This window comes from Pelophylax lessonae (assembly GCF_965119305.1).
Source record: "Pelophylax lessonae genome assembly, chromosome: 6".
Classification (NCBI taxonomy): Eukaryota; Metazoa; Chordata; class Amphibia; order Anura; family Ranidae; genus Pelophylax; species Pelophylax lessonae.
This window is the reverse complement of record NC_138773.1, coordinates 53,061,875-53,089,406: the sequence shown is the minus strand read 5'-3', so window position 1 is coordinate 53,089,406 and position 27,532 is coordinate 53,061,875. Positions and strand designations below refer to the sequence as shown.

The following is a 27,532-nucleotide window of genomic DNA, read 5'->3' as shown; positions in this document are numbered from 1 at the left end:
TATTTTATATATACATATACATACATATATATATATATATATATACACACAAACATCTTAATAAGGTACATATAGAGACATGCACACACACTATTACCAAAGTGCAACTTTTTTTATTTGCATTAACTCAAAGAAATGGTCACTCTGTGTATCCATTTGCTAGAATATCAGTCACCTGAATTACCAGTAAAGGACTAAGCATTCTGTTTTTAAATGGCGTTACTCCAGAATTCTGGCATGTATTGCCTCAGCGTTTGTCTTGGGTAATTTGTGACGCAGCAGCCATCTTCATCCCAGAGATACACAGCCAGCCACAAACTGCAGCACATGGAACTTGGAGGGGTTTGAAGATTTTGCAGAGATGTTTAATGTTTCTTAACTGGAAGGTGTAACATGACAAGTAAAATGGTTTGTGTACATTTGCTGAATGGAGTGGCTCCGTCCTATTTCTTGACTATCTGGATAACATCTTCATGCTCCATGTTGTGGGTGAGGCCTACTCTCTGAGGGCTGTATTTGGTGCTGGTCCCCTGCAGAGACATAATTAAAGTTGAAGAATAGCTAAAACTAAAAACAAAAAATCAACACATCGGACATAACTTAGGCCTGCCATACATTATACAATTTTCTTGCACAATTTTTCTTTTGGATTTCCCAAAACCATATGATATGAAGTCACACCCATACACTTTCAATTTGTATGCAATCAGGCAGGCCCTTGTACTACATAGCTCAAGGTAAATCTAAAGAATATGGAATAAGAAAATTGTATCATATACGGCCAGCTTTAGGTAGGTTGCAACTCATGATTGCTGGAAAGAAAAAAATCACTTGATCCACCAACATAGCCATTATAGGGGGGAGTCGCGGGGGTCCATCCCTCCCAGGGAACACAATGATTGTTACTAGTGGCTATAGCCACTGGCAATAACTGTATGTAAAAATCCAACATGATATATGTACCTAAGTCGATCAATGAATCGACATGGGTACAATCAACCTGGTGGTTGGTTCAATCTCGGCGGGTTCAGCAGATTCTAACCATCTATAGCTGGCTTAACAGTCAGCAGATATGTCCCTTGTGCTGATTCCTCTTCTTGCATTTAAAATCCTCCTCTGTCCCCAGTCCCCCCCGACTTCCACCCCTGTAATTTTCCAGTGCGGGAGGGGGTTTAATAAAACGAAGGGGCCGTCACAGGCTCTCATCAAAGGGCCCAACTAGGCCTGCTCTTTCTGGCTAGCTGCTCCATTCATAGAAGCCATACTACAGGATCTATGAATGGAGGACAGGTGAATGATTGATAGCTCCGCCCCTCCCTTCATTGATCAGGTTTCATTCATAGAAGCTGTAATACGGCTTCTAAGAGTGGAGCAGCCAGGTGCAAGGGTGGGCATAGTCGGGCTCTCTTGATGAGAGAATGTGACAGCTCCTTTTGTATTAACCCCCGCTACACTGGAAAATGACAAGGGACACATCCTACTGACTGTAAGTTAAGTCCCTGATTTTTCTGTTTAGCTAGATAAAGGCTTTTAAAGGGGCAGTTAGGGTTAAGACACTGTTGTGTGAGACACTTACCCAAACCAAAGCGTATTTAAACTGACTAGCGAGGGTCCGGTGAATCTGATGACACTGAAAATGTACAAAAAGCTGGTTTAATAGGAGGTCAAAGGGCAAAAAAAAAGAAAATACTGCACAATAAATGGAAATGTGTTAACAAATTTTAGTTAGTTTACTGTTAAAAAAAAAAAAAAAAAAAAACATCAACTAAATATAAAATATTACTTCTGAACATTCAATTTTACCACTTCCTGCCAGCATGCGGCAAATGCCAGCAATAACAGCAGTGATCACATAGCTAACTTGAAAGCTGCTGCTCTGGGACAGATTTGAATGGTGGGGGGGAAGTCAGATTATACAGAGTGCAGACAGACTTCCAGAAGAGGGACACACTTTAAAGTACTGACTGACCGATATCAGTTTTTCGTTGCCGATACCAATATTTTGGTCAATGCATATCTGTATCGGCCGATATTTTCGTACATTTAAAAAAAAAAAAAATGTTTTTGTTTTTTTTTTGACAGGTACTTTTGTGGAGGGATCTGGGGGTCTAAAAGACCACAAACCCCTCCTCTGCACTTAAAAGCATTCAAAAACGCCAAGTTTGGCTGTTTTGAATGCTGTCATTTTTTGAATCTGGTGCCAGACAGTACCCGGAAGTGATGTCATGACATCACTTCCAGGTTTTTGCATGGAGACCAGATCAGAGCCGAATGCGGCTTTGATCGGGTCTTCTCTTCGGCAGCCGTGCAGGCTGGATGCCCGGGTCTCCCAGAAGGCGGCGGGAGGGGGAGGACGTCCCCTCCCGTTCCTTGTAATGACAGCCGAGCGGCTTCTCAGCCACATCGGTTTTCATTACAAGACAGCCGACCATCGGCTATGGACGCCGGTACCGGGGTGATGCCTCTAGCTGCAGGCATCAGTCCGGTACAGCACTTTCCCGAAATATCAGCAATATCGGTCACCTTGGATATATCGGGGAAAGTGCAGATCGATATATATATCGATATATATCGGCTTTGCAGACAATCGCTCTATCCCTACTTTGAAGGGTCAAATTTGTTTGGTTTAGTCAGCTGTTTACAGGGTGCCCTAAAAGCGTGCAGGCAGTGCTGGGCTTTCTAAAGACAAAGCTCAGCATTGTTTGGATACGTAGACTCATAGATGCACCCTGTGTTACAACACTTATGGGGTCTACCCCCTCTATTAGCCAGTCAAAAAATAAAAAAAATAGGTAGCAAAGAAACCAATCTACTGATCGGCACTCTGCCTCTAAACCAAGCAAGGAACAGACTGGGTGGTATTAAGGTGCCTATTAATTAAGGCCTCATTTACACGGGTATACCCATGTGAACGAGGTCTTATAAGAAAATTCCTAGTCCGGTCAGCCCTGTCCATAACAATCAATGCTCAGTTTGATCAGCAGTTCATGTTTTTTCCACGTGGAGGGGAGGGGAAGATGGCACCATACACTTCCAGCACTGCCTAATCAGGAGGGAATACAACAGTAAACATGATTTTTAGCTTGTTCAATCAATTGATCCTCCATGCTAAACAGTTGGCTGGAGGCTGACTGCAGGAACATGACACAATTTGACTTAAAAAAGAGCTGATGGAGTAGATGTTATTTTAAAGTGGAACTTTAGTCAAAAAATTAAATCCTGCGAGATCACTTCAGGCTGGCTCCTTTTGCAGGTATAGCTACTAAAAATAAGTACTTATACTGTTTAAAATCCAGTAATACACTGTCTCACCCTGCTCTGCACATGCTCAGTTGCTTTCCATTTTTAGGAACTTAGAGGCCGATCTGCTGACAGCTTTAAAGCAGAATTAAAACCTCCTATCCTTTACAGCCAAAGAAGTTGCTTCTGTTTGATCTGCAACTGCCATTGTGCTGCACATGTGATCAGTTATGACATCAGCCATTTGATGATTTGACAGTTTGGTTGAGAACACAAGCAAATGTGACAGTTAGCATTTCTGGCATTCCAGGAATGTAGCCAATTTTTGAAACCAATAAATTGATGGGTTTAGATCTGCTTTACGATTTACTGCTGTTCAGGGGATCTGGGCTTCAGCAAAATGGCAGCTTCCAGCAAGAAGAAACAGGGACAATGCTGGAGGCAATTTACAGCACACACTAATTTTGGTGGCATAATTATGAATGTAGAATGTATGCTCCTTAACATTTTTTTTTATCAAGTTGTTATGGGTAAAGTTCCACTTTAAGGTCTATTTATGAATATTTTCATAGAAGATGTGCACAACTTCCATTCAGGTTTCATACATTTTTTTCCAATTAAACCAAAATAGATAAATGTGTGGATCTTGGGTGAAAGTTGTTTGAATCATGGATGAGAACATTTATATATAGACCCCTTTGTGTCTTAGGTCAGCTTTTTGGTTAATAAAAGTTCATAAGTTCTAATTTACTCCTGGGGAACAAATAGGTGGAAGCGCGGGTGCTTGGCGGATATGTACGTGTTCCAATGTACCATGTGGATATCATATTATACTAGTCAATACAAATACGTATTAAACATTGTAAAACCCCCATTGCATCATGAACATATAACATCTTATAAATAGTCTTAATTAAGAGAGGAAAAATATATACTGACCACATGTTCCACAGAAGCCCCCTTTCTGAGGATAATTGCATCTGAAAAGTCCGGCCTCTCTGTAAGGAAATAGAAAGGAAATTCTCCTTGTAATTCACATTGAAAATATGACCTAATTTATTCAAGTAAGGAACAGCGTTTCACGCAATCCATATTTCCCTGTGGTCAGAATGCACCAATTTGAGTCAGAGTAATTGGGTGGGTTTTCTGGGTCATGTGTCCAGGTTGGAGGTCAATCCAGCTGTAAGTGGGGTTGGGGTGTTTATCAGAAGTTTACCTCCCCTCCACCAGCCATGCTGGTTTGATAAAGCACGCTTAGTCGTGTGAAACGCGTCATCCTTTTAGTCCCCTGCATGATGCCAGTTACATCCTGTGCCTTTTTTTTACTTTATTAATAAATTCTGATTGCATCCTATGGGAAGTGCGACCGTTCCGCTACTCTTCTTCCAGCTGTAAGTGGGGTTGGGGTGTTTATCAGAAGTTTAGGCTGTCTGTCATCCTATATATATGCAGGGCCTTTACCTTCCACCCACCAGCCATGCGGAAGTAAACAGCTTCCTGGATCCGACAGCCTTCAAAGTGCGTGTTAAAGTAAGCCTGTCATTTTGCCTATTCAGGGCCACCTGTCAATGTTCTCTGAGATACCTAGTACTTTTTGATATGGGGGAGGAGTAGGAGGGTTGAAGTTAATTTAGGATCTACCCATCTTTCTGCTATGCAGTGAACGGCATCTGTACTGTGGAAAATTGCCAGGTTCAGGAACAGTCGATGGGAGGAAAGTTTTATCCCCCGTAAGCTATGGTCCGGACCAACATGGCCATTACAATGGGCTTTCTATCTGGAGCTCAGACATGTAAATGGGTAGTACAATACTAATAGTGGCTGCAAAGAAGATGGGCTATCAAGAGAACCTGGTATTTTATAAGTTTTGGTTCTTAAATGTCAAAAGATGAGCATAGGTGGGAAAACAGGAAATTCAATACATTATCTTTGGCTGAGCTTCGAAGGCCTTGTTCACAGGGCATGCATCAGAGCAGTGTGTTCAGGTCTAGAATGCTATTTCAAGCATCCACAGTAGCATTCCCTGTTTTTGTACTCGTATGTTGCGGTTTGCTAATATTATTATTTCAGGTACTTCTATAGCGCTGTCAATTTACGCAGCACTTTACATATACATTACACATTCACATCAGTCCCTACCCTCAAGGAGCTTACAATCAAAGGTCCCTAACTCAAAGAATAATTCTAGGCACAGCTATATTATACAGTTACACTGGTCCAGCTTAGAGCAATGTAACTATGTATATACTATACTTGAGAAATTCTCCTGGAAACTGGAAATCACTAAAGTATACACCGGTACTTCAATGACTGCCACTTGCTTCTGGGTCCCAGCAGCCACCCTGATGCACTGTGAATACAGGAGAGGTCGGCCGGTCAGCAAGGGCACCAAAGAATGCCTTGCATTTTCTCAATGAATGCTAAAGGTTCTCCGATTAGAAAAGGTAGAGAGCATGACGTTACCACCCTGCTTCCCTGCTGTGTACAATCAGAGAATGCTTTGCATTCATTGAGAGAATGCAAAGCATTCTTTGAATGACGCACATGCTGAGCGGCTGACCTCCTGTATTTCCAATGCATCAGGCTGACCGGTCAGCACAGGACTCGGAAGCGGAGATCACTAAAGTAGAAGTTTATACTTCAGTGATTTCCAGCTTTCAGGGGAATCGCCCAGGTATGGTTTATACCAGGGATCCTCAAACTAGAGCCCTCCAGTTGTTGCCGAATTACACATCCCATGAGGCATTGTAAAACTCTGACATTCACAGCCATGACTAGGCATGATGGGAATTGTAGTTCCTGAACAACTGGAGGGCCATCGTTTGAAGACCCCTGGTTTATACAGATTTACATTTATTCAAGCTGGATCGATGTAACTATGTATAATATAGCCATGCCTGGAATGATTCTTTAAAAAGGTCATCTCAGTATGGTCTAGGATTGTGCTCAGTTCATCATAAAAATATATTTTTTTTAAATGACCCATTACTTCCCCCCCCCCCCCCCACACACACACACCAATAGAGCTACAGGATGAAAGGAAGAATCAAAGATGTTAAACTTGTAGATGCTACTTACGCCCTCGCTTTTTGGTGTAGATACAGGTGAGTGCCAAATATTCCCACAGAATTTCCAGCAAAAAGTCCAGATTAAGCTTCATCCCACAACTAAGAGGAAAAAAAAAAAAAGGAGGAGATGGTTAGGAAACATTCTCAAACACGTTGGTGGCACAAGAGCTGCAATTCCATATTCTATTCCAGAAAGGGCACCATCTGCTTTTTTTTTTTTTCATGGTTCCTGTGTTTGTATGGGTTTCCTTCAGGAAAGCAGGAGGTTAATCACTTGAAGACGAGGCATTTCTGGCACTTTTTGTTTACATGGGAAAATCAGGTTTTTTTTGCTAGAAAATGAGTTAGAACCCAAAACATTATATATATTTTTTAAAGCAAAGGCTTTAGAGAATAAATTGGTGGGTTTTGCACAGCACAGTTTTTGTGGAAAAAATACACTTTTTAAATTTTTAATGCAAAAAACGGAATTTTTGTAAAATCTTACCTGTAAAATTCCTTTCTCTGAGTCCTCCGACAGTCGCCGCCTCTTCATATTCGTCACATATGGGGTATTAGACTTTGCTCCGAAGGAGTAGCTAGGCAACAGAATATGTTAACAATAAAGCTTTTAACATATCCCACCCTCAAGGGGTGGTCCCCTCAGTCAATACCCTCCTACTTCCTGCAACCATATCTCAGTTTTAGTGGAATAGCAGTAGAGTATACAACCAAACCCCAAAAGAGGGGCGGGGGCGGCGACTGTCGGAGGACTCAGAGAAAGGAATTTTACAGGTAAGATTTTACAAAAATTCCGTTTTCTCTTACGTCCTCCAACAGTCGCCGCCTCTTCATATTCGTCACATATGGGGACGTCCCAAAGCAGTGCAAACATGAGGGGTGGGAAACGCATCCGCGCCGAAAGGCAACGCAGTCTCCGCATCAAGGAAAGGAACCTTACCAAAGGAAGGAAACCAGCTGGGCAACAGCAAAAAACAAGTGCTCAACAGGAGCAACAACCCAGGAAAAGACAAAAAAACCAGGGGATATAAAAAACTTATCCCAACAGCCAGGAGTCCCCAACAAGGGACCCTAGGGAACAGCCGCACTAAGAACCTTGCGGCCAAAGGAAGCATCCGCCGATGCCTGAACATCTACTTTGTAGAATTTCGTGAAAGTGTGCACGGTCGACCAGGTCGCCGCCTTACACACCTGGGCTACAGAAGCCCCATGACGACAGGCCCAAGACGTACTCAGAGATCTAGTAGAGTGCGCCTTCACAGGCACAGGGGGAACCTTCCCCTGCAAGGCATAGGCCTGTTCAATGGTCTGCCTGATCCATATGGCGATGGTAGAGGCCGAAGCCGCCATGCCCTTCCGAGGACCCTCTGGAAGAACAAACAAGGAGTCCGTCTTTCGAAAAGACTCAGTCGATTTAAGGTAAACCCTTATCGCCCGAACAACATCCAGAGAGTGCAATCTCACCTCCTTTGGATGTTTAGGCTTCGTGCACAACGAAGGCAAGACAATATCCACATTAAGATGGAATTCCGAAACTCGTTTCGGAAGAAAAGAAGGATTAGGTCGCAAGACCACCTTATCCAAATGAATAACCAGGTACGGAGACTTGCAGGACAAAGCCGCCAGCTCCGACACTCTGCGGGCCGAAGTGATCGCCACCAAAAAGGCGACCTTTTTGGACAACATAGACAACGAGATCTCCCTGATCTGTTCAAAAGGAGCACGTTGTAACACAGATAGAACGAGATTCAAGTCCCAAGGGGGCAGAGGATCCCGCCTAGGGGGAACCAGATGCCGCACACCCTGAACAAAGGTGCCAACCAATGGGTTGGAAGCCACGGGACGTTGAAACAGAACGGCCAGAGCAGACACCTGACCCTTTATCGTAGCCAGCGCCAAACGCTGATCAACACCCGTTTGAAGGAAAGACAGCACACGGGACACCGAGTACGTGCGGGGTGAAAACCCCCTGGACTCACACCAGGCAAAATAGGCCTTCCAAGTACGGTAATAAACCTTCCCTGAGGAAGACTTCCTCGCGTTGATCAAAGTATGAACGACCTCCGGAGAGAGACCCCTCTCCTTCAGGACCTCGGTCTCAACAGCCAGGCCGTCAAAGCCAGCGACTGTAAAGCAGGATGGTATATCGGTCCTTGAGACAGTAGATCGTCTCGAAGAGGTAGACGCCACGGGGCGTCGACCGCCAGATACACGAGGTCTGCGTACCAGGACCGGCGAGGCCAGTCCGGTGCCACAAGAATCACCGTGTTGCGTTCCGAGTGTAACCTGCGAAGGAACCTGGACAGCAACTGAATCGGTGGAAACGCGTACATCAGCCTGTACTGATGCCACGGGGCCACTAACGCGTCCGACGCGTCTGCCCGAGGGTCGCGCGTCCTTGCCACGAACCTCTTCACCTTGATGTTGAGACGAGACGCAAACAGGTCCACATCTGGAAGACCCCACTTCGCGCACAACATCTGGAAGACAGCCGGGTGGAGAGACCATTCCCCCTGATCCAGGGTCTGGCGACTCAGATAGTCCGCCTGCCAGTTCTCCACTCCCGGAATGTGAACCGCCGTTATCGCCGGGACATGAGTCTCGGCCCAAGACAGAATGTCGGCCACTTCTCGAGCCGCTCGGGCACTCCTGGTGCCCCCTTGGTGGTTGACGTAGGCCACCGCCGTGGCATTGTCCGTCTGCACCCGAACCGGGCAACCCTGCAGCCGGTCCGTCCAGCGATGAAGACAGAGACTTATCGCACGCAATTCCAGAATGTTGATCGGAAGGGAAGACTCCCCCTCCGACCAAGTCCCCTGGGCGGACAGAACGCCCAGAACTCCACCCCAGCCCGACAGGCTGGCATCCGTGGTGATTACCGTCCACGAGATCGGACGAAACGACTTGCCCCCGGACACCAACGGGGACTGGAGCCACCACAGAAGGTTTCCTCTGGTGCGATGACTCAACGAGATTTGAAGATCCAGAGAATGAGGTCGCCCGTCCCACCTGGACAGGATCTCCGCTTGGAGACCCCGCGTGTGAAACTGGGCAAAAGGAATCGCCTCGAAGGCCGAGACCATCAATCCCAGACATCTCATACACGTCCGCAGAGACGAGTTCGGAACGTCCCTGAGGGACCTGACTTCCTCCCGGAGAGTCCTGAGTTTGTCTTCCGGCAGGAAGACCTTCGCCTGCACCGAGTCCAGAATCATTCCCAGATAGGGGAGACGAACCGACGGACTCAGTGTCGACTTTGGAAAATTTATCGTCCAACCAAACTCCTGCAGAGTTTGCATCGTGAAAGACAGGTCCTTCTCCAGACCCTGGCTGGTCGCAGACCGAACCAGAATGTCGTCCAGATACCCCAGGACAGAAACGCCCTGGGCCCTCAATAATGCCAGAACCGGTGCAAGCACCTTGGTGAAGACCCGCGGAGCCGAGGCGAGACCAAAGGGCAACGCCACGAACTGGTAGTGATCCTCCGCAATAGCAAATCGAAGGTATCTCTGATGACCCTCGAATATGGGGATGTGAAGGTACGCATCCTTCAAATCGATGGAGGCCATGAATTCCCCCGGAACCAGGGCAGCCACCACCGACCGCAGGGATTCCATGCGGAACTTGCGAACCCGCACAGAGCGGTTCAGAGCTTTCAAGTCCAGAATCGGACGAATCTTGCCCTCCTTTCTGGGCACGGTGAACAGATTGGAATAAAACCCCCGAAACCTGTCCCGATGAGGCACCGGAACCACCACTCCCTGAGCCCTTTAGGTCCCGCACCGCCAGGTGCAGGTCCCGCAAGCGCTCTGGAGACAGTTGAAGATTTGAGGGAAAAAATCTGCTCTCCGGCCGAGAGAGAAACTCGATCTTGTAACCAGATCGAACGATTTCCTGAACCCATCTGTCCCGCACACGGGCCAACCAGGGCTGAAGAAAACCGAGCAAGCGTCCCCCCACCCCAAAACTGGGTGAGGGCGCCCCTTCAGGCCGAACTGTTATGGGCTGCAGATCCGGATTGGCCGGACTTCTGTTTACCAGACCAGGGCTTCTTCTGAGAGCCTTGACCTTTGAACGGTTTGCCCTTGTAGTGCGGCCGAAAGGCACGAAAGGACCCCTGAGGGGGCCGAAAATTAGCATGCTTCTTCCCAGAAGCCCCCTTAGCCTTGGGGAAATGGGGCAAGAGAGTGCTCTTACCCCCGGTGATCCCCTTAATCAACACATCCAGGGACTCCCCAAAAAGGCGAGACCCATCATAAGGCAGATTGGCTAAGGTCTTACGTGAAGATTGGTCCACCGACCAACATTTTAACCAAACCAGGCGGCGAGACAACACCGCCACGCTGTGCACACGTGCAGCCAACGGAACCAGGTCCAGGTCCGCATCACACAGATACATGACACCCTGGTGGATTTGATCCACCATATCCAGGGTCGCCGGCGAGGCCGAGTCGGCCACTAGGACGCGCCTAAGCATCTGCGTCCAACTTGCGATCGCCTGGGCCGCCATGAGAGAAGCAAACAGAGCCTTAAGCATAGAACCCGTAACAGAATAAGTATGACGGGCAAGAGACTCCAGTCTCCTATCCGTGGCATCACGGAAAACAGGGGAATCCTCTGCAGGAATCGCAGTGGCTTTGTTCAAAACCGCAATTGCGTGATCCACTGGTGGAGGCACACACCACCTTTCATCAGTGGAAGGCGAAAAAGGATAACGCAGCTTGAATCTACTTGGTACCGCAAAAGGTTTGCGCAGATTGCGCCATTGATCCTTAACAGCGCGCTGAAAATCATCATTGCAGGGAAAAACCTGCGGCGTCCTGCGTTTCCTCTGCGTCCCATAAGCCGCCAAGGCAGCGGGGGGACACACTTCGTCCTGCAAACGCAGCGTTTGCTTAATGGAAGCAATCAACTCATCCATGATTGCAAGCTCTTCAGGCGAGCCAGGGGGAGAATTATCAACCCCCTCAACTTCAGCCTCCACCTCAGACCCCACTAGATCAAGAGAGGAGCGGGACCCCGATAAGGAGGCCCCTGCCATAACAGCCCCATCACCTTCACCCTCAGAATCAGAGGAAAGAGCAACTCTGGGCCTTTTAGTAGATTGAGCAGCCACCAGCATTTGCACCTGAGCAGCAAGGCCAGCCACAATAGTGGCTAAATCCCCCCCTGGGGGGGAAACAGCGGTCCCCTGGCTTTCCACCAATACTGTAGGAAATTTGCCCTCCTGAGAATCCATTGCCCCTGTAATGCCAGACAACCAAGGGTTAACTGCCCCTTTTAAGCAAGAGCGGCAAGCGCAGCCCACCGCACCACACTCAAGCACAATGAGACCCCCACAGGGAATATGCAAACTGAACACAGGCAATGGATAGCAAGAACAGAAGGATAAAACCTGAGGAGACCCTCGCCGCTGCCTCGATCGGTGTTCCTGGAAAGAGGAAGTGATGCTGCCAGGGCGCTCTATGTAAGCCTATGGAGGCTACAAGAAAATGGCCGCCATGCATGTAAACCATGCGGCCGGAGCGAGTGTAGGCAAAATGGCGTCGTTTGGCGCCGAAACCGCCGCTCCACAGTGCATTAAAACACACATTACATTCCAATATCAGAATACATGTCAGATCGCCGCAGCGATCGCTGTATATGCCCAAACATGCCAAAAAAACATGCCCCACAGCACACAGCTTCTCACACTGACCAGTCTGACACACACAGTGTCATACAGCTCCCCCCCCCCTTGCAGCCCACAGCATGCAGCCGAGAGATAGGGAGACAAGCAGTGTGAATAGAGGCAGGTTACACAGTCCCAGACTGACACCCCCCCAGACAGACAGGTCCCCACATAAATACACTTACCTCACATGGCGTGGGGGACCCGCACAGGCGAACAAGCCGCTGCACATGAGGCAGGGAGAGTCGCATTCAAGACGCACACAAGGGGGGTTAAGAAACCGCACAGCGTCCAGTGAGGTAGCCACCTCACCAATCATCCCTGCACCGAACAGGGATGGGTCGTTCACTGTGCCAGGAGCGTTACCTGGCTGAACGCTCGATGGCAGACTGGGAAGCCACTGACCCACGACCTGCGACCAGGGGGATCAGCCCGAGACCCAGCCCGCATGATCCTCTTCATCCGAAGAACTAACTAACGCTGACAAAATAACAGCTAAGTAAAAGGTAGAGAGAAAAACTCAAACAAAATTTTAAAAAGAAGAAAGAGTCTGGGACAGAAAGTCCCAGCACAGAGAGAGCCAGCCACTCCTGACAAGCTAGACATTAAAACTGAGATATGGTTGCAGGAAGTAGGAGGGTATTGACTGAGGGGACCACCCCTTGAGGGTGGGATATGTTAAAAGCTTTATTGTTAACATATTCTGTTGCCTAGCTACTCCTTCGGAGCAAAGTCTAATACCCCATATGTGACGAATATGAAGAGGCGGCGACTGTCGGAGGACGTAAGAGAAATACACAATACCCAACCTAATTTTTTGTACGATATAAAAGACAATGTCACGCTGAGTAAATAGATACCAAACATGTCACGCTTTAAAATTGCACACGCCCGCACAATGGCGACAAACGTCGTAATTTTTATCATCCATAGGCGATGTTTTGAAAGCCTTTACAGGTAACCACTTTAAAGTTACAGATGAGGCCTGGTGCTATAATTACTGCCCATGATATGACATTCATGGTGATACCTCACATGTGGTATGATCGCGGCATGCGTGTGTTCGGGACCGACGCACACGTTTGCCTTTGACCACTAGCACAGGGTGACTGGGGCATGTTCCTTTTTTTTTTATTATTATTAATTTATATTATTTTATTAATTATTGCTGCTTTACATTTTTTTGATCACTTTTATTGCTGTCACAAGGAATGTAAACATCCATGTGACAGCAATAGGCACCTGACAGGTACTCTTTATCAAGGAATCTGGGGTCTAAAAGACCCCAAATCCCTCCTTTGCACTTGAAAGCATTAACAATGATTAAAGTTTCTGAATACTTTTGATTTTCACAAATTGGCGACATATATAAAGACCCGATTAAAGCGGATACCGGCTTTCTTTGGGTCTATGGCCAGCCGGCGGATATGTCGTCTGGTCGTTTAGGTCTTCTGGTGGGAAAGGAGAGCCCGGGCGAGCCATGGAAGGTGGGGGTACATCCCCTCCCGCTGCTTTTTATAACAACCGAGCGGCTGCTTAGCTGCTCTGGTTGTTTTTACAAGAGAGCCAACCGTCAGGCATTACTCCGGTACAACCACTTGAAGTCAAATGACGTACAGGTACATGATTTGGGGGCAAGTGGGCCCCTGCAGGAAAATACCTTACCTTAAAATTAGGCTCTCCAAGGTGCATTGTCACCGCTGTTGGCGCTTCCATCTTCACCTGGTCTTCCTTATGGGTTCGTGGGCTTCAGCCATTTGAATGGTGGAGCCGTGATGACGTCATTCCCATGCATGCACATGGGAGTCACGGCTGTGACACAAAGCTCTAAATGGACGGCACCTTCCATTCAGAGCGCAGTGCCGGTGACGTCACCGGCTGCTACTAAAGTAAATATTTCCTAAGCTGTGCACGTCAAGGAGATATTTACTGTCCCTACAGGTAAGCCTTATTATAGGCTTTCTTGTAGGTTTAAATCAAAAAGCGGACTTTACTACCACTTTTCAGATTTTGGTAGATGCTGGAGTGGTGTAAACCCCCTCACTTTCAGGAGCTCTATCGGTAAGCTCTCTGTGTGGAGTTCCTGATGTTGCACACCTGCTGTGCCTATTATGAACGCTTCTCATTTTCCTTGTTAGATTTTGTATTTATTTTATATTATGGAGCATGTAAAAGAAGGAGCTGGGACACACAAGGGTGGGCAGTAACACACAAACCCCCTCTGTTGGACAGGAGAAGTGTCAGTAATTGTGGAAGGGAGGTCTCACTGTTGGGATTATCCAAGATGTATAAGAAGCTGGGGGCTGACTCAGCCCTCTAGTCACCACCTATATCTAAAGCAGCCTTTTCCAACCAAGGTGCCCAAGCACCCTTGGATGCCTTGAGGCTTCTTCAGGGCTGCCCTGGCAAACTGCCTAAACATTGATCAAAAATGATAGACAAGCTGGCAGGTGGATCAAGCCTGCCATTAAATTACACAAAGCCACCGGTTTTCATTATTACTTTCTAGAAACTTGCAACTTAACAACTAATGACTTCATCAGTTGCTAAGGAGGATGTCTGTTGCCTCCACGCCATCCTTGTTTGACCCTCCTCTGCTCCTCTCCCTCAGCACTGAGGTTACATTAGCTGACTGATGGAGAGAAATTGAATGAGAAGAGAAACATTGGAATACTAATAAGAATCAGTATGCAAAAGTGTATTTGCTTTGGGACAGAAAATCACCGCTAACATTGGGTGTCCTACTTGTTTGGATGTTGCTGCATTATATAAAGCTATTAGAATAGTTTTTTGCTTTTTGGACTGGCGTGCCTTGAGACTGTCCATCATTTTAAAGGGTGCCTTGAGATTGTTTATCATTTTAAAGGGTGCCTTGAGATTGTCTATAATTTTAAAGGGTGCCTTGACTGAAAAAAGTTTGAGAAACACTGATCTAAAGTATAAGCTTCGGGTGAACTAAATCCGCCCAAATGAGTGGGTGTCTGTATAACTGGTGGGGGCAATAAATGGCAAATGAATGAGAGGAAGAAGGGCTAGGGCCAGATTTGTCAGAAACTGATTTCAGCAATATGTTGTAGTCTGACAGGTGATTTATGATTTTTGGTTCCTACAGGTATCTGCACAACTGTGTGCAATTAAAAGCTCATCTAAAGTCAAACTACGTCGATATTTCCCTCCCTAGAAAAATCAACTTCTGGTAAGCAGAGGAGCCCACACACTGACGGAAATTCATCCTTGGCTGGCCAAAAAGGAATGAATGTCAATAAGTGTATGGTCATCTTAGGAGCGACAGAAGCTTCAGACACTAACCTTTCCTCTGCTTATCAGAAAATGCTGCTTTTAGGACTGAGCCAAAGCCAATGGTGGGAACAGTGTGCATACAGTGGCACCGGCTGACTCTTTAACAAAGTGCACTTGTCTGCATAGAGATTCCAGCCTCTGCAGTAGCTATTCCCTATTAAGCAGAAAATGGAAGCCTTGGAAAGGTTTTAGCGCAGCCTTGGTGACATTTCTGGGTTTAATGGAGGACTCTAGGTCCACTTTAACAGTCAAAGGAAACTTAACAAGGCACCTAAAAGAAAAAAAAAAAAAAACTGAGTTGTCTCCGCTAAATTTCATAAAAAGAAATGAGGGCAAGAGGTAGGGGGTATCATCTGCCCAAAAACTTGGACTTGGATAGCAATTAAAACAATGACATTCCCATATTCCCAAAAGTTGTAGCTGGAAATGCAAGTTATATTCAGTTTTCTAAAGACAGAAAAAAAAAAAAAAACAGTCACCTGACAAAAAAATACATTAATTTAGGCACTTTGATAAGCAAGATCTATTATAGGTCGACAGCCCTGAGCTCACCTGATTACCACGCTGTGAGGTTGCCTGGCCAATCTGTCCACTTCCTCCATGGAGATCTGATCTACTTTGTTATATACCTGTACAGACAAATCAAAACAGAGGCTACTAAAAGGACCACCAACCTTAAAGGGTATGTCAATTCTAACAAGAAAATTCTTGTTTGGTCTGTTAAATATATCATGTAAAGTATTATGTTATATCAGTACACTAAGTGCAAAAATACATGTTGATCCTGCCAGAAATCTTGAAAGCTGATAACTATGTTCAAACTCAGTTAGCATTGTTCTCAGTACCAAGAGCACTTCAAAACACCTTTCCCTAGGTTATGGAGATGATGAAAGTGGGATGTGTTCTATAGACATAACACTTTGCCCTAGGATGACAACACTGTTTATCTAAAGATACAGTACACAAAGGTTGTCAGTTTATTGTCTCCACTTAAAAGTACTTTTTCTAATGTGTGTAAAACCCAAAATCAATCATTTGTTATCGTGGTAGACGGTTTGACATTTCTGCGTGATGAAAGCGGATCTCCACCTTTCTAAAGGTCCTCTGGGTCCTGCTAAAATTGGGAGTTCACAATCCTTAACCTTCCTCTTTTCCAGGAAGGGTAAAACAGTCCAGTTCACCTTCCCTACTGCGTTCCATCAAGGTGTATCAATCTCACTAAAGGAGGCCTGACCTCTCAGCCATGTCACTCAGTGACAGCTGAAACCCCGGATCAAGGAAACCTTCCAGGACAAATTACATCTAAAACATTTATGGTGACCATTAAAAATATATTAGGATTGCCATAAACTTTATATTAAGCTCACAGGTCCAGGGTGCTTTCCATACACTAGTGTGACCTCCACACTCAAACAAGAAACCCAACCATTAGTAACAATTAATGCTCAGGGGCATAATACAGCTCGGTGGTGTTTAACTGCGTTAAAGTGGTTGTAAACCTTAGCTTCTTTTTTTTTTTAAATAAAAATAGCAAAACATGCCTATACTGTACTTACCTGCTCTGTGCGATGGTTTTGTACAAAGCATCCTAATCCTCTTCTTCTGGGGTCCCCTGCCGGCGCTCCAGGCTCCTCCTCTTCATCAGGTGCTCCCACGGAAAGCCGTTTTCTCTGAGGGCACCCATGCGGGCTCGCTCCCAAGTCCCGCTGCTGCGTCCATTGACACAGACAGTGGGAATTAATCCCTGTCCCATCACAGGATTTGATTGACAGCAGCAGGAGCCAATGGTCCCTGCTGCTAATAATCTGTCCAATGAGGAGAGAGCCAGCAGCAGGAGCCAATGGTCCCTGCTGCTAATAATCTGTCTAATGAGGAGAGAGACAGTGGCAGGAGCCAATGGTCCCTGCTGCTAATAATCTGTCCAATGAGGAGAGAGACAGTGGCAGGAGCCAATGGTCCCTGCTGCTAATAATCCGTCCAATGAGGAAAGAGACAGCAGCAGGAGCCAATGGTCCCTGCTGCTAATAATCTGTCCAATGAGGAGAGAGACAGCAGCAGGAGCCAATGGTCCCTGCTGCTAATAATCTGTCCAATGAGGAGAGAGACAGCGGCAGGAGCTGCTGCACTCATGCACATCACTGGGCCAGATCGGGCTCAGGTAAGAAAAAAAAGGGGGGGGGAGCAGCAGTACAGAAGGCGTTTAGCCTCAATGCATAGAATGCATTAAGGTGACAAACCTTGAGGCTTTAGAACCAGTTTAAAGAATTTCAGGTAAAAATATTTTTACATATGCATATACCAAAGCTGGCCGTTCCCCCTGGAAGCTGGAAATCACTGTATAGACACCACTACTCCAGTGATCTCCACTTTATTCTAGGTTCCAAGCTGAGCAGCTGCCCTGCTGCAGTCTGAACACAGGAGGTCGACTGCTCAGCACCAGTTCCATTAGGGAATGCTTTCCTTTTTCTCAACTAATGCAAAGGATTCACTGATTGGACAAGTTGGCGAGGTAGGGGTAGAGATGTCACACTCTCCACTTTGTTCAATCAGAGAACATTTTGCATTAATTAAAAAAAATGAAAAGAATTCTCTCAATGGCGCCCATGCCAAGTGGCTGATCTATGTTCAGAATGCAGCTGCTGCTTGGTGTGGGAAACAGAAGCTAGTGGGGATCATTGTAGTAGGGGTGTCTACTTCAGTGATTCAATTTACATTCTCATCTCTCCTGCTGCCCACGCCACTCAATGCCCCTCTAATTTGGAGAAATTGCCTTCTGAAGTCCATTGGGAAACCAACACTTCTGGAAATTGGTTGCAGTTCACCGATTCAGATCTCCACTTATTACATGGCACAATAGTGACAAGGTCAGCAGGACCAGTGAGAGCTGCAGGGGAACCAGGAGACAGGACACTCCTAGAAGAATCAGTTTCATCAGAGACATCAGGATGAGAGCGGTGATCAGCAGCAGGAAAGGTGAGAACGTACACTCAAACATTTCTGTACAGCAATAGGGCAAGTCACAAATAAAACCTTGTAGGAGCTACAGAACTGCTTGCTTGCTACTAGGAAAACTGAAAAGCAGTCAGCAATGGGTTTGTGTCACAGAGATTTCAGTTTCTTGCAGCTTACTTGCTGAATGATTGACATTTTGCAATGTTTGGAGCTAGCTTTGGTGACTACTCAGTTTATCCAAGGCAGCTGTTGACCCTTGCACGCCAGCAGTTTGTGGCTGCACAGACAAATGCCAAAGCCAGCTACAGAACCAACAATGTAGCAGCTACAAATCATCAGGGAGAACAATCACAAAGATTTGCAGGCACTGTAAAGGTGACGGTGTGTGTGATATAACCCCCTTTAAAGCAACATTTTTTGGCCCCTAGGAGCATATGTCATAGTATGCACAGCATATTTGCATACTATGGCATGCTTAATAAAGTGCAAAAGAAGTTGATGCGGCGCTACCTATAAGTGATCAAGTGTCGGGGTGAAATTGTATGTAAACTTCATATAATAGACTCCACAAAAAAGAAGTGACACCAATGGAATATAATAAAATAAAATAAGTGCAGCACACGTATCAATCCAATCGGATCGGTCGGATCTTACTGTGTGTGATTAACTTGTGCGAAAGGTGCTAATGTGCAAATAAATAAACAAATTCCAAAATAAGTGATAAATTTATTCCAATACTATTTACAGTGCAGAAACTAATAAATAGTGTATTCACTTCCATGGCCTTTGCTCAATACCTACAAAACCAAAGCATGTAGGAACCTGCACTAAGGCTTGCTAAAATCTTTTTTTGTACTACCTGGCCTGGGGTGAACTTCTTGCATCTGAAGAAGGGACATTACAATAGGAATTAACATGTCATCCTAGAGTTTAAATCTTCTAAATAAGAAGTTAGGACTTACATAGAGGCAGGGCATGTACACCCGGTTCCCAACGATGACATCGATGAAGTCATCCGGACTGCAGTCTTCTCGGAACAGGACCTCGGCATTAAACATTTCTGGAAAAGTAAGTTAAAGACTATTCTACAGACAAGGCCTCAATGAGGGCAGATGTGACCACAAATGGCCACCTTGCAATCCTTTTTGGGAAAGGAGGATAGTGCTGCTTCCTATTGTGATCAGATATCCTGTTCTGTTTTCCAGTAAAGAAACCAGACAGGTGACTACGAAAAACAACTCAGTGGCTGTCTACCTCAAACATACCTATTAATGCATGAATACATAAAGCAAAATCTAAAAAAGGTTAATAAATCAGCACTGCTTCCATGATTTTCGGCTCTGTATCTAAAATAAAAGTACACAAAGAAGGCTTCTCTGAAAAGTAGGTAGTTTCTCCCAATCTCTGTATTGATAAGAAGCCACCATCTAAACAATCTTCAGCATCCAGCAAACTTCTGGGAGTGTCCCCTGCTACATGGTGACAGAATGACACCTCTGGGCCAGCCAATGAGGGAACAACACAACAGGAGCAGGTAAGTATTGGCCCTGTTTTAATAGTGATCCAGGCAAGTTGCTACCAGTAAAAGGATTCCAGGCATGGAAAATACTGTATACCGAATTTCCATCCATAGGGTGGCTATGCTGCCTTGCAGAGTATCGCTGGGTGACTCTGGACCCCCCAGCATAGCTAACCTTACATGTACCCTCTCAGCTGAGACAGCATCTTGTTGCACAATGCTCCATGTGCGCAAGCAGCACCAAAGCCTTACTTCTTCAGACAGCTTTGATTGACATATGAACATGCGTGCTCTTAATCTAAAAGGTGTGCGGGATCATGGGACACGTAGTCCCTAATCATGAAGTAAGGTGAACTGTCATCAATGTGAACTTTAATCAATGTGAACAGTGTTGGCTCCCGAAGTGGAAGCTCCAGGAAGTGCAGAGGAGGTTGAGTAATTAGTCTATCAAAGATTGAAAAAGTGAATGGTTGAGGTCCAACTGAGAAAAAATAGTTTCACACTTTTATGGTGGATTTAAATTAAAAACAAAAAAGTTTTGCAGTGAGAGTTTAATAGTACTTTAAAGCAGAACTTCACCCAAACGGGGAAGTTCTGCTCTTCCTCCTCCCTCCCTCTTTCTACAGTTTTGGCACTTCATTTTTTTTTTTTTTAGGGGGAGCGAGTACCTGTTTCTGACAGGTACCCACTCCCCCACTTCTGGTCAGATAGCTGCGTGATCTGAATGAAAGTTCACACCCCCTTCACCCTGGGGCATGTCACAGGTCCCAGAAAGCGTCAGGACCAATCAGATTGGGCTTGTGCATGAGCTTTGAGCAGCTGGCAGTGAAGCCACAAGCAGTCACAGCCAGCTGCCCACAGTTAGCATGCCAATGCCAGGGACCGCCCAGGTGAGGACACGCTGGATCCTGGGACAGGTGAGTGTCTAATTATTCAAAGTCAGTAGCTACAGTTTTTGTAGCTGCTGACTTTCACTTTTTTTTTTAAAAATAACCGAAGAACCACTTTAAGTTACCAAATTTAGATGTTACGTATCTGGGATGGCTTCAGCAGTTCTTGGGTTAAAGTTAAATTCAAGCCTAACACTAACTATTTTTATAAGTGTCCCCCTACAAACCTCTCCTGCCAATCCTGTGTAGGATCAGTATACCTACCGTTTTTAGGTCCGCTACAGGCCAGTCACGTGATCCTGCAGCTCCCGTGTTCCGTGAAAAAACCCTACCCTCGTCACTTCCGGTGAGGGTACGTCATTGATCAGCTGAACTGCTTCCCACTGCGCATGCTCACAGCTGCAGAGGGTAGGGAATTTTCACAGGGTAGTGTTTTTTAAAGTTACACCGCGTCACTCATCAGCTGTTGCTGCGCGTCCCACTGCCCATGCCCAACCACTAAATGAAATCATCTCGGCTCCAGGAAAATGTTTTAAATTTTCATAGACTCCGCCGCTTTAACATTTTCCTGGAGCCGAGATCATTTGGGATGCCGCACCTGCTGATGAATGACGCGCGCCTGCAGGGAAGTCTCAGGCTTGGAGCCGAGATAATTTCATTTAGTGACTGGGCATGCGCAGAGGGACGCGCGGCAACAGCTCATGAATGACGCGGTGTAACATTAAAAAACACTACCCCGTGGAAATTCCCTACCCTCCGCAGCTGTGAGCATGCGCACTGGGAAGCGGTTCAGCTGATGATTGACGTACCCTCACCGGAAGTGACAAGGGTAGGGAATTTTCACGGGGGTAGGGTTTTTTAACGTTACACCGGCTCCCCTTTGTCAGTGAGTGGCTGCTGAAGGGAGAGGAGGGAGTGCCGTCAATGGCTGGGCCATGGAAGCCTGTGGGTAATGTTACAGCTCCCAGTACACAGATTTTTTTTTTTTTTTTTTATACAGGGTAGGCAGGATAAGGTATGATGAGGGGAATGGAAACAAATTCAAGAATAGTTAGTGTTGGGGTTGAAAGCCACCTTACCTTTACTTATTGTATAGCGAAATCTTTATAATGGTTGGTGAATTTTTTTCAGATGAGTCTACATGGGAATGCTTGGTATAAGAAACTGGCACCTATGCCATACATGAGTTGGTAAATTAAGCTGATCACATCAATGGTAACATGCAAATCGATTCAAATAATTTTGCAGCCGACAGCAGAAACAATGTTTTGCATCAAATACTTGCACAAGATTTGCCTAACATTACCGCTTTGTGTTATTTAATTATCCTTTTATGGTTTTTGGCAAAAAGGATACTATATTCATGAAGAATGAGTTGCACCAGTTTTTCGGAGCACTGGGTGAGAGGTAAAGTAGAGTTGAATGAGATTCCTCCTCCTTTCTTGGGCTGCAAGGAAAAAGCAGATGCAGATCAAATTACTCATTTTATACGTAGATTGAATTACTCATTACATAACTCTTCTTTGGCTTGTGCCTGGTACACACGATAAGATTATCGGACGAATGATCGTCCGCTTTCTTTTTTTGCATGCTAGTCTTATATCGAAAATAAGGAGTTTACTAAAGTTACAAAAATTCTCGTATGACAGAATAAAAATCTGTAAGTTATGTAATGACAACTATACGGATTAAACAAAAATCGTACAATCTGCTATCATAGGAGAAAAATATTTGTGCTTGACCCATTGGATAATATAGGATGAGCTGTCGTGATCGGCTCTCGGAAGCTGTGTACTAATGATCAGGTTATCGTACAATCGATTTGAAAGCGGTATTTTTCGTACGATTTTCTGATCGTGTATAGGGCCTTAATCAGATTTCATTTGCAAGAAAAAGTAAAAAAAAAAAAAAAATAAATAAATAAACTTTTGTCCAGATCCTCATCAATTCAGTCCTTTTAAAATGTACAATTCTGAATCAATTTTTTAGCAAATACTTTTAAGTGGGATACACACTATAAGAAAATCGGGCAAACGATCGTCTGATTTTCCTCGTCGTTTCACAGCAAATCAGAACCGATGAACGAACATTCGTACGAAAATTCTCCTACGACAAACGCCTTTTTCTTGTTGTTTATTGCTTCTGATCATGCGCAGTCTTTCTTTTCTGATTTTTCTTGTACAAAAATAGTATGAAAATAGTACACATTAAACCGACCCTCACAGACGAGGACTCCTCTCTGACCTCTACGCCCACCTCCTGTCGGCTCAGGAGACCACCCCGCCCACATACACAGTCAAGTGGGAACGTGACCTGCACATCACACTTGACTATGAGGACTGGATACAAATCTGGCAGGCTACCAAATCGGCATCCCCAAATATTGTTGCACTCAAAACAAATTACAAGGTTCTCACCAGATGGTATTTGGTTCCCGCTAGGATCTCTAAATATGCACCTCAGTACTCCCCACGTTGCTTCCGGGGATGCGAATTCCCAGGCACCCACGCACATATCTGGTGGGAGTGCCCTGTGGTTCAAGCTTTCTGGTCCAAAGTGCACGAAACTCTGTCTACCATGTTTGGCATCCCTCTTGTCCCTGACCCGACATCTGCCCTCCTGAATCGCAAGCCACCTAACCTTACACACCGTCAATTCAAACTTTACCTTTATGTCACGACGGCTGCAAAGCAAACCATCGCGAAAGCGTGGAAAACCCCCACGCTCTGTCATCTGGCTATGCTACACAGGGTTACCCAATCCATGCTCCATGCTAAAACGGAAGCAATTTTGTTGAACAAACTGGCTCCCTATGAACGGCTCTGGCGACCCTGGATTGACCATTGCCTACCACCGGGCCTTGACGACAGCCTTGTACTCACCTGATTGGTCGCCCTCATTACCGGCTCTCTTTTCCCACCTGGGCCCCTAAGGGGGTTCGAGGCTCCCTCCGGGCACCTGCTGATACCCCCCCCCCCCACGACCCTCCCCTACTTACCTCACTTTCATTCCAACCCTGCCAACACAGCCCACTCGGCCCCTGGTGTACCCACTTAAGAGCTATACCTTGGTTTTGGTTGAGACCCCTTCTGTGTGGGGGTCCATCCACGCAGCGTGGCCTCGGCCACACCTACAGCTTGAGCGCACCCTCATTGCATCCCAGACAAGACGCCGGGTCGATCCCATATACGTATTGCATTTGCTACATGTTGTTTGTGTGTTATATACAGCAGTTTTGTATCTCAATGTGCCTTGTTTTATCTAGGCATGTACCTACTGTTTCCACTGCATATTGCTGTACCATGTTTCTTTTGCCTTCAATAAAAACCGTTTAAAAAGAAAAGAAAATAGTACACATTAAACGCAAATCGTTCTTTTTTTTTTTTTCCATACGAGAAAAATTTTGGAGTTTGTCCCTTAGAGAATTTTCGTACGAAAATTCTGAATCAGCTGTCAAAAGTTGTGTACACACTATACGAAAATTCTTTGGATAAAAATGTTCGCCCGATTTTCTTAAAGTGTGCACTAGTCCTAAATCTATATACACACACACATTAACGACTTCAGCTCCAGAAGGTTTTACCCCCTTCCTGACCAGGCCATTTTAGCGATACGCCACTGGGTTGCTTTAACTGACAATTGCGCGGTCGTGCGACGCTATGTGCAAACATTGAAAACTTCAGTCATATAACTTGCATGTCCAGCAATTAAACAATTTTCTGAGATACGTAAATCTCAGATAAGTATAGGTGAAGAGCATTTCAGATAGTTCTCTTCTCTTATTTTGTTTGTCATAAAGTCTAAGAAGTGTAACTACCAAGTAAGGTATGGGGCTGTCTATTCCCTTTTTTCCCCGAGAACAGGAGTAGAAAAAAAGTAGATAGGTCAAGAAGAGAAGAGAAGAGAAAAGAGAAGAAGAGAGGAGAGGAGAAGAGAGGAGAAGAGAGGAGAAGAGAGGAGAAGAGAGGAGAAGAGAGAAGAAGAGAGGAGAAGAGAGGAGAAGAGAGGAGAAGAGAGGAGAAGAGAGGAGAAGAGAGGAGAAGAGGAGGAGAAGAGAGAAGAAGAGAGGAGAAGAGACTATGACTAAAACTAAAACTAAAATCGAAACTGGACATCAAAATTAACACTACTCTGCTGGCCATTTCTAAATCCGCAATGCAATTTCATCCAGAGCCTGTAATAATAGCACATTAAAGTGGAGTTCCACCCATTTTCGTAACTTATGTAATCCCCTTTAAAACGACTTTTACCAATGGAAACTTTTTTTTTTTTTGCTAGTAAATACCTTAATTTCTGCTTTATTCCTCCTCTCCTCACTTCCGGGGTCCGATCGGCGATGACGTCATTCGGCAATTCGCAGTGTGTGCTGGGATGTATTCCATTCCAGAAATCTCGCAGTATTACCCAGGCGCTGATCTGTACTGAGCCGTGACCTGCCCCGCCTCCTCTCAGTGAGTTGTACTGTATGCATTGTATTCAGGACGTGCTCTGCCCTGCCTCCTCTCAGTGAGCTCAGTAAGGATATAATGCTTTCAGTCCTCGCTCACTGAGAGGAGGCGGGGCAGAGAACGGCCTGAATACAATGCATATAGTACAACTCACTGAGAGGAGGCGGGGCAGGCACGGCTCAGTACAGCTCAGCTCCTGGGTAATACTGCGAGATTTCTGGCATGGAATACATCCCAGCACACACTGCGAATCGCCAAATGACGTCATCGCCGATCGGACCCCGGAAGTGAGGAGAAGAGGAATAAAGCAGAAATTAAGGTATTTACTAGCAAATAAAAAAAAAAAAGTTTCCATTGGTAAAAGCCGTTTTAAAGGGGATTACATACATCTATGTAATCCAACCTATTAAAAATGGGTGGAACTCCGCTTTAAAGTTTAAAAATGTATTGCACCACTGCATAAGCAGAAGTAAGCTAAGCTGCTGAAAGAGAAAAAAAAAGGCTTTATTTTTTGTTTTTTTTTCTTACTAATTAATGTTGGTAATATATTTATGTGCAATTACGTTACAGCCAATAGGAGTTTAAAATACAAGAAAAAAAAAAAATTTAAATTTGCACTACTGTTTGTCAAAAAGCAATATTTTTGTTTGTTTATGAAACTTGGTTTTATTTATAAAGACGTTATATATCACAATGGCTAAAGTGGGGTACACACTCTAAGAAAATCGGGCGAACGGTTGTCCGATTTTCCTGGTTGTTTTACAGCAAATCGGAACCCATGAAAGAATTTTTGTACGAAACTTCGTACGGAAATTCTCGTACGACAAAGGCATTTTTTGTTGTTTATTGTTTCTGATCATGCGCAGTCTTTCTTTTCTGATTTTTCTTGTACAAAAATTGTACGAAAATGGTACACATTAAGCAAAAATCGTTAGTTTTTTTCCTATACGAGAAAAATTTTGGAGTTTGTTCCTTTGAGAATTTTCGAACGAAAATTCTGAATCATCTGTAGAAAGTTGTGTACACACTATACGAAAATCGTACGATAATTCTTTGGACGAAAATGTTCGCCAGATTTTCTTATAGTGTGTACAAGACTTTAATCTGTAGTGCATGTTTAAACCTTAAAACCATAAATAATAATTTGATTTTTACACCAGTATATAATTAGTTTGGGATTTCTACAGAAATGTTTAAAAAATGCATTACAATTTGCCTAAACCCATTCGATTTGTTGTGGACTAAAATGTACTGGAGATTTTAGTCAACTAAAATATGACTAAAACTAAAATAATTTAGATGGACTAAAATATGACTAAAACTACAATAGCATTTTAGTCAAAAGACTATAACTAAAACTAAAATTTGCTGCCAAAATTAGCACTATTTGAAGCTTTTGCAAGTTTGTACAATAAAAATGTATTTTCTGATTTAAAAAAACGATCACCCACCTTGAAATAAATATTGGGCTTTCTCTTGTTCAGTCGGATTCCCACCGATTCCAACTCTTTCTCCAGCAGAGATCTGACAGAAAAAAAAGGTGACAGTCAAAAAAGTTTGCAGTTTATTATGACGTTAAAGTCAGCCAACATAGGGATACGTGGATATGCATTAAGTGGTTATATATGTCACATTCTTAAATGCCTATATCTTGTGGACTACTGGTTCCTTGAAAAGAAAACAGAAAAAGAAAAGTCAGTTTCCAAACCTATTTCTTCCATGTCTCAGAGATCTGTATCTTATAATTTTGTACCACCGGACTTGTTATTATTGTGCTATCCTTGTATACTTTATCTTCTGTTTCTCTATGGACATGGACTATTTCTCTTATCTTTTCATTCTTTATTGTTTATATTGCTTTAAATTGAATAAAAACAGATTCAACATAAAAAGTGTGTAATAGGTGACTTCATGAACTTACTAACCTTTGGACCTCACCCTTTGTGGCATCCAACATCATGATGACAACGTCCGATGTTCGAGCCACAGCGATTACTTGCCGTCCTCTTCCCTTCCCTGAAACATAACAGAAAATTATTAAAGTCCCATCTATCACCTAAGGGAGGGTCTTCCTTTTAGCCCTAAATATGGCACCCAAATGACAGGTGTAACGGAACCGCGACCCACACTGTGTTTGTGGGCTTCTGTCAGTATACGGCTTGAACATAGATATCAGATATTCAAGCCGCCCCCCCATACAAAGCTAGCCGACAACTTAGCTTGTACAAGTTCTGGAACCTTCCCTTATTGAACAGTCTAACACTCAATATATACAGCACAGGGAAACACCCCCTTCCTGATCAAATTACCACACCAGGTCAGGTGCCTGATTACATTATCATATGCAGATGAAATTGTATACAGAAACAGAACTAACCTGAACTAATTATCTAAAGGACAACCAACACAAACCGTATTCTACTTTTCCACTAGTAACTAATAGA

The 27,532-nt window shown here is 44.7% G+C and overlaps 1 protein-coding gene across 1 annotated transcript in view; it reads right to left on the bottom strand.

The window, feature by feature from the left end:
• Positions 1-93: 93 nt before the first annotated feature.
• The window catches only part of DRG2 (developmentally regulated GTP binding protein 2), a 38,629-nt gene continuing 11,190 nt past the window's right edge, over positions 94-27,532 (bottom strand). Inside the window, exons 5-13 of the mRNA XM_082261834.1 lie at positions 27,014-27,104; positions 26,540-26,612; positions 21,997-22,087; positions 19,194-19,291; positions 15,832-15,908; positions 6,319-6,407; positions 4,180-4,238; positions 1,577-1,630; positions 94-530 (exon numbers count right to left, since the gene is read on the bottom strand). Of these exons, the coding sequence (XP_082117960.1) occupies positions 444-530; positions 1,577-1,630; positions 4,180-4,238; positions 6,319-6,407; positions 15,832-15,908; positions 19,194-19,291; positions 21,997-22,087; positions 26,540-26,612; positions 27,014-27,104 (719 nt within the window). The 3' untranslated portion in view covers positions 94-443. The remainder of the gene's footprint in view (positions 531-1,576; positions 1,631-4,179; positions 4,239-6,318; positions 6,408-15,831; positions 15,909-19,193; positions 19,292-21,996; positions 22,088-26,539; positions 26,613-27,013; positions 27,105-27,532) is intronic.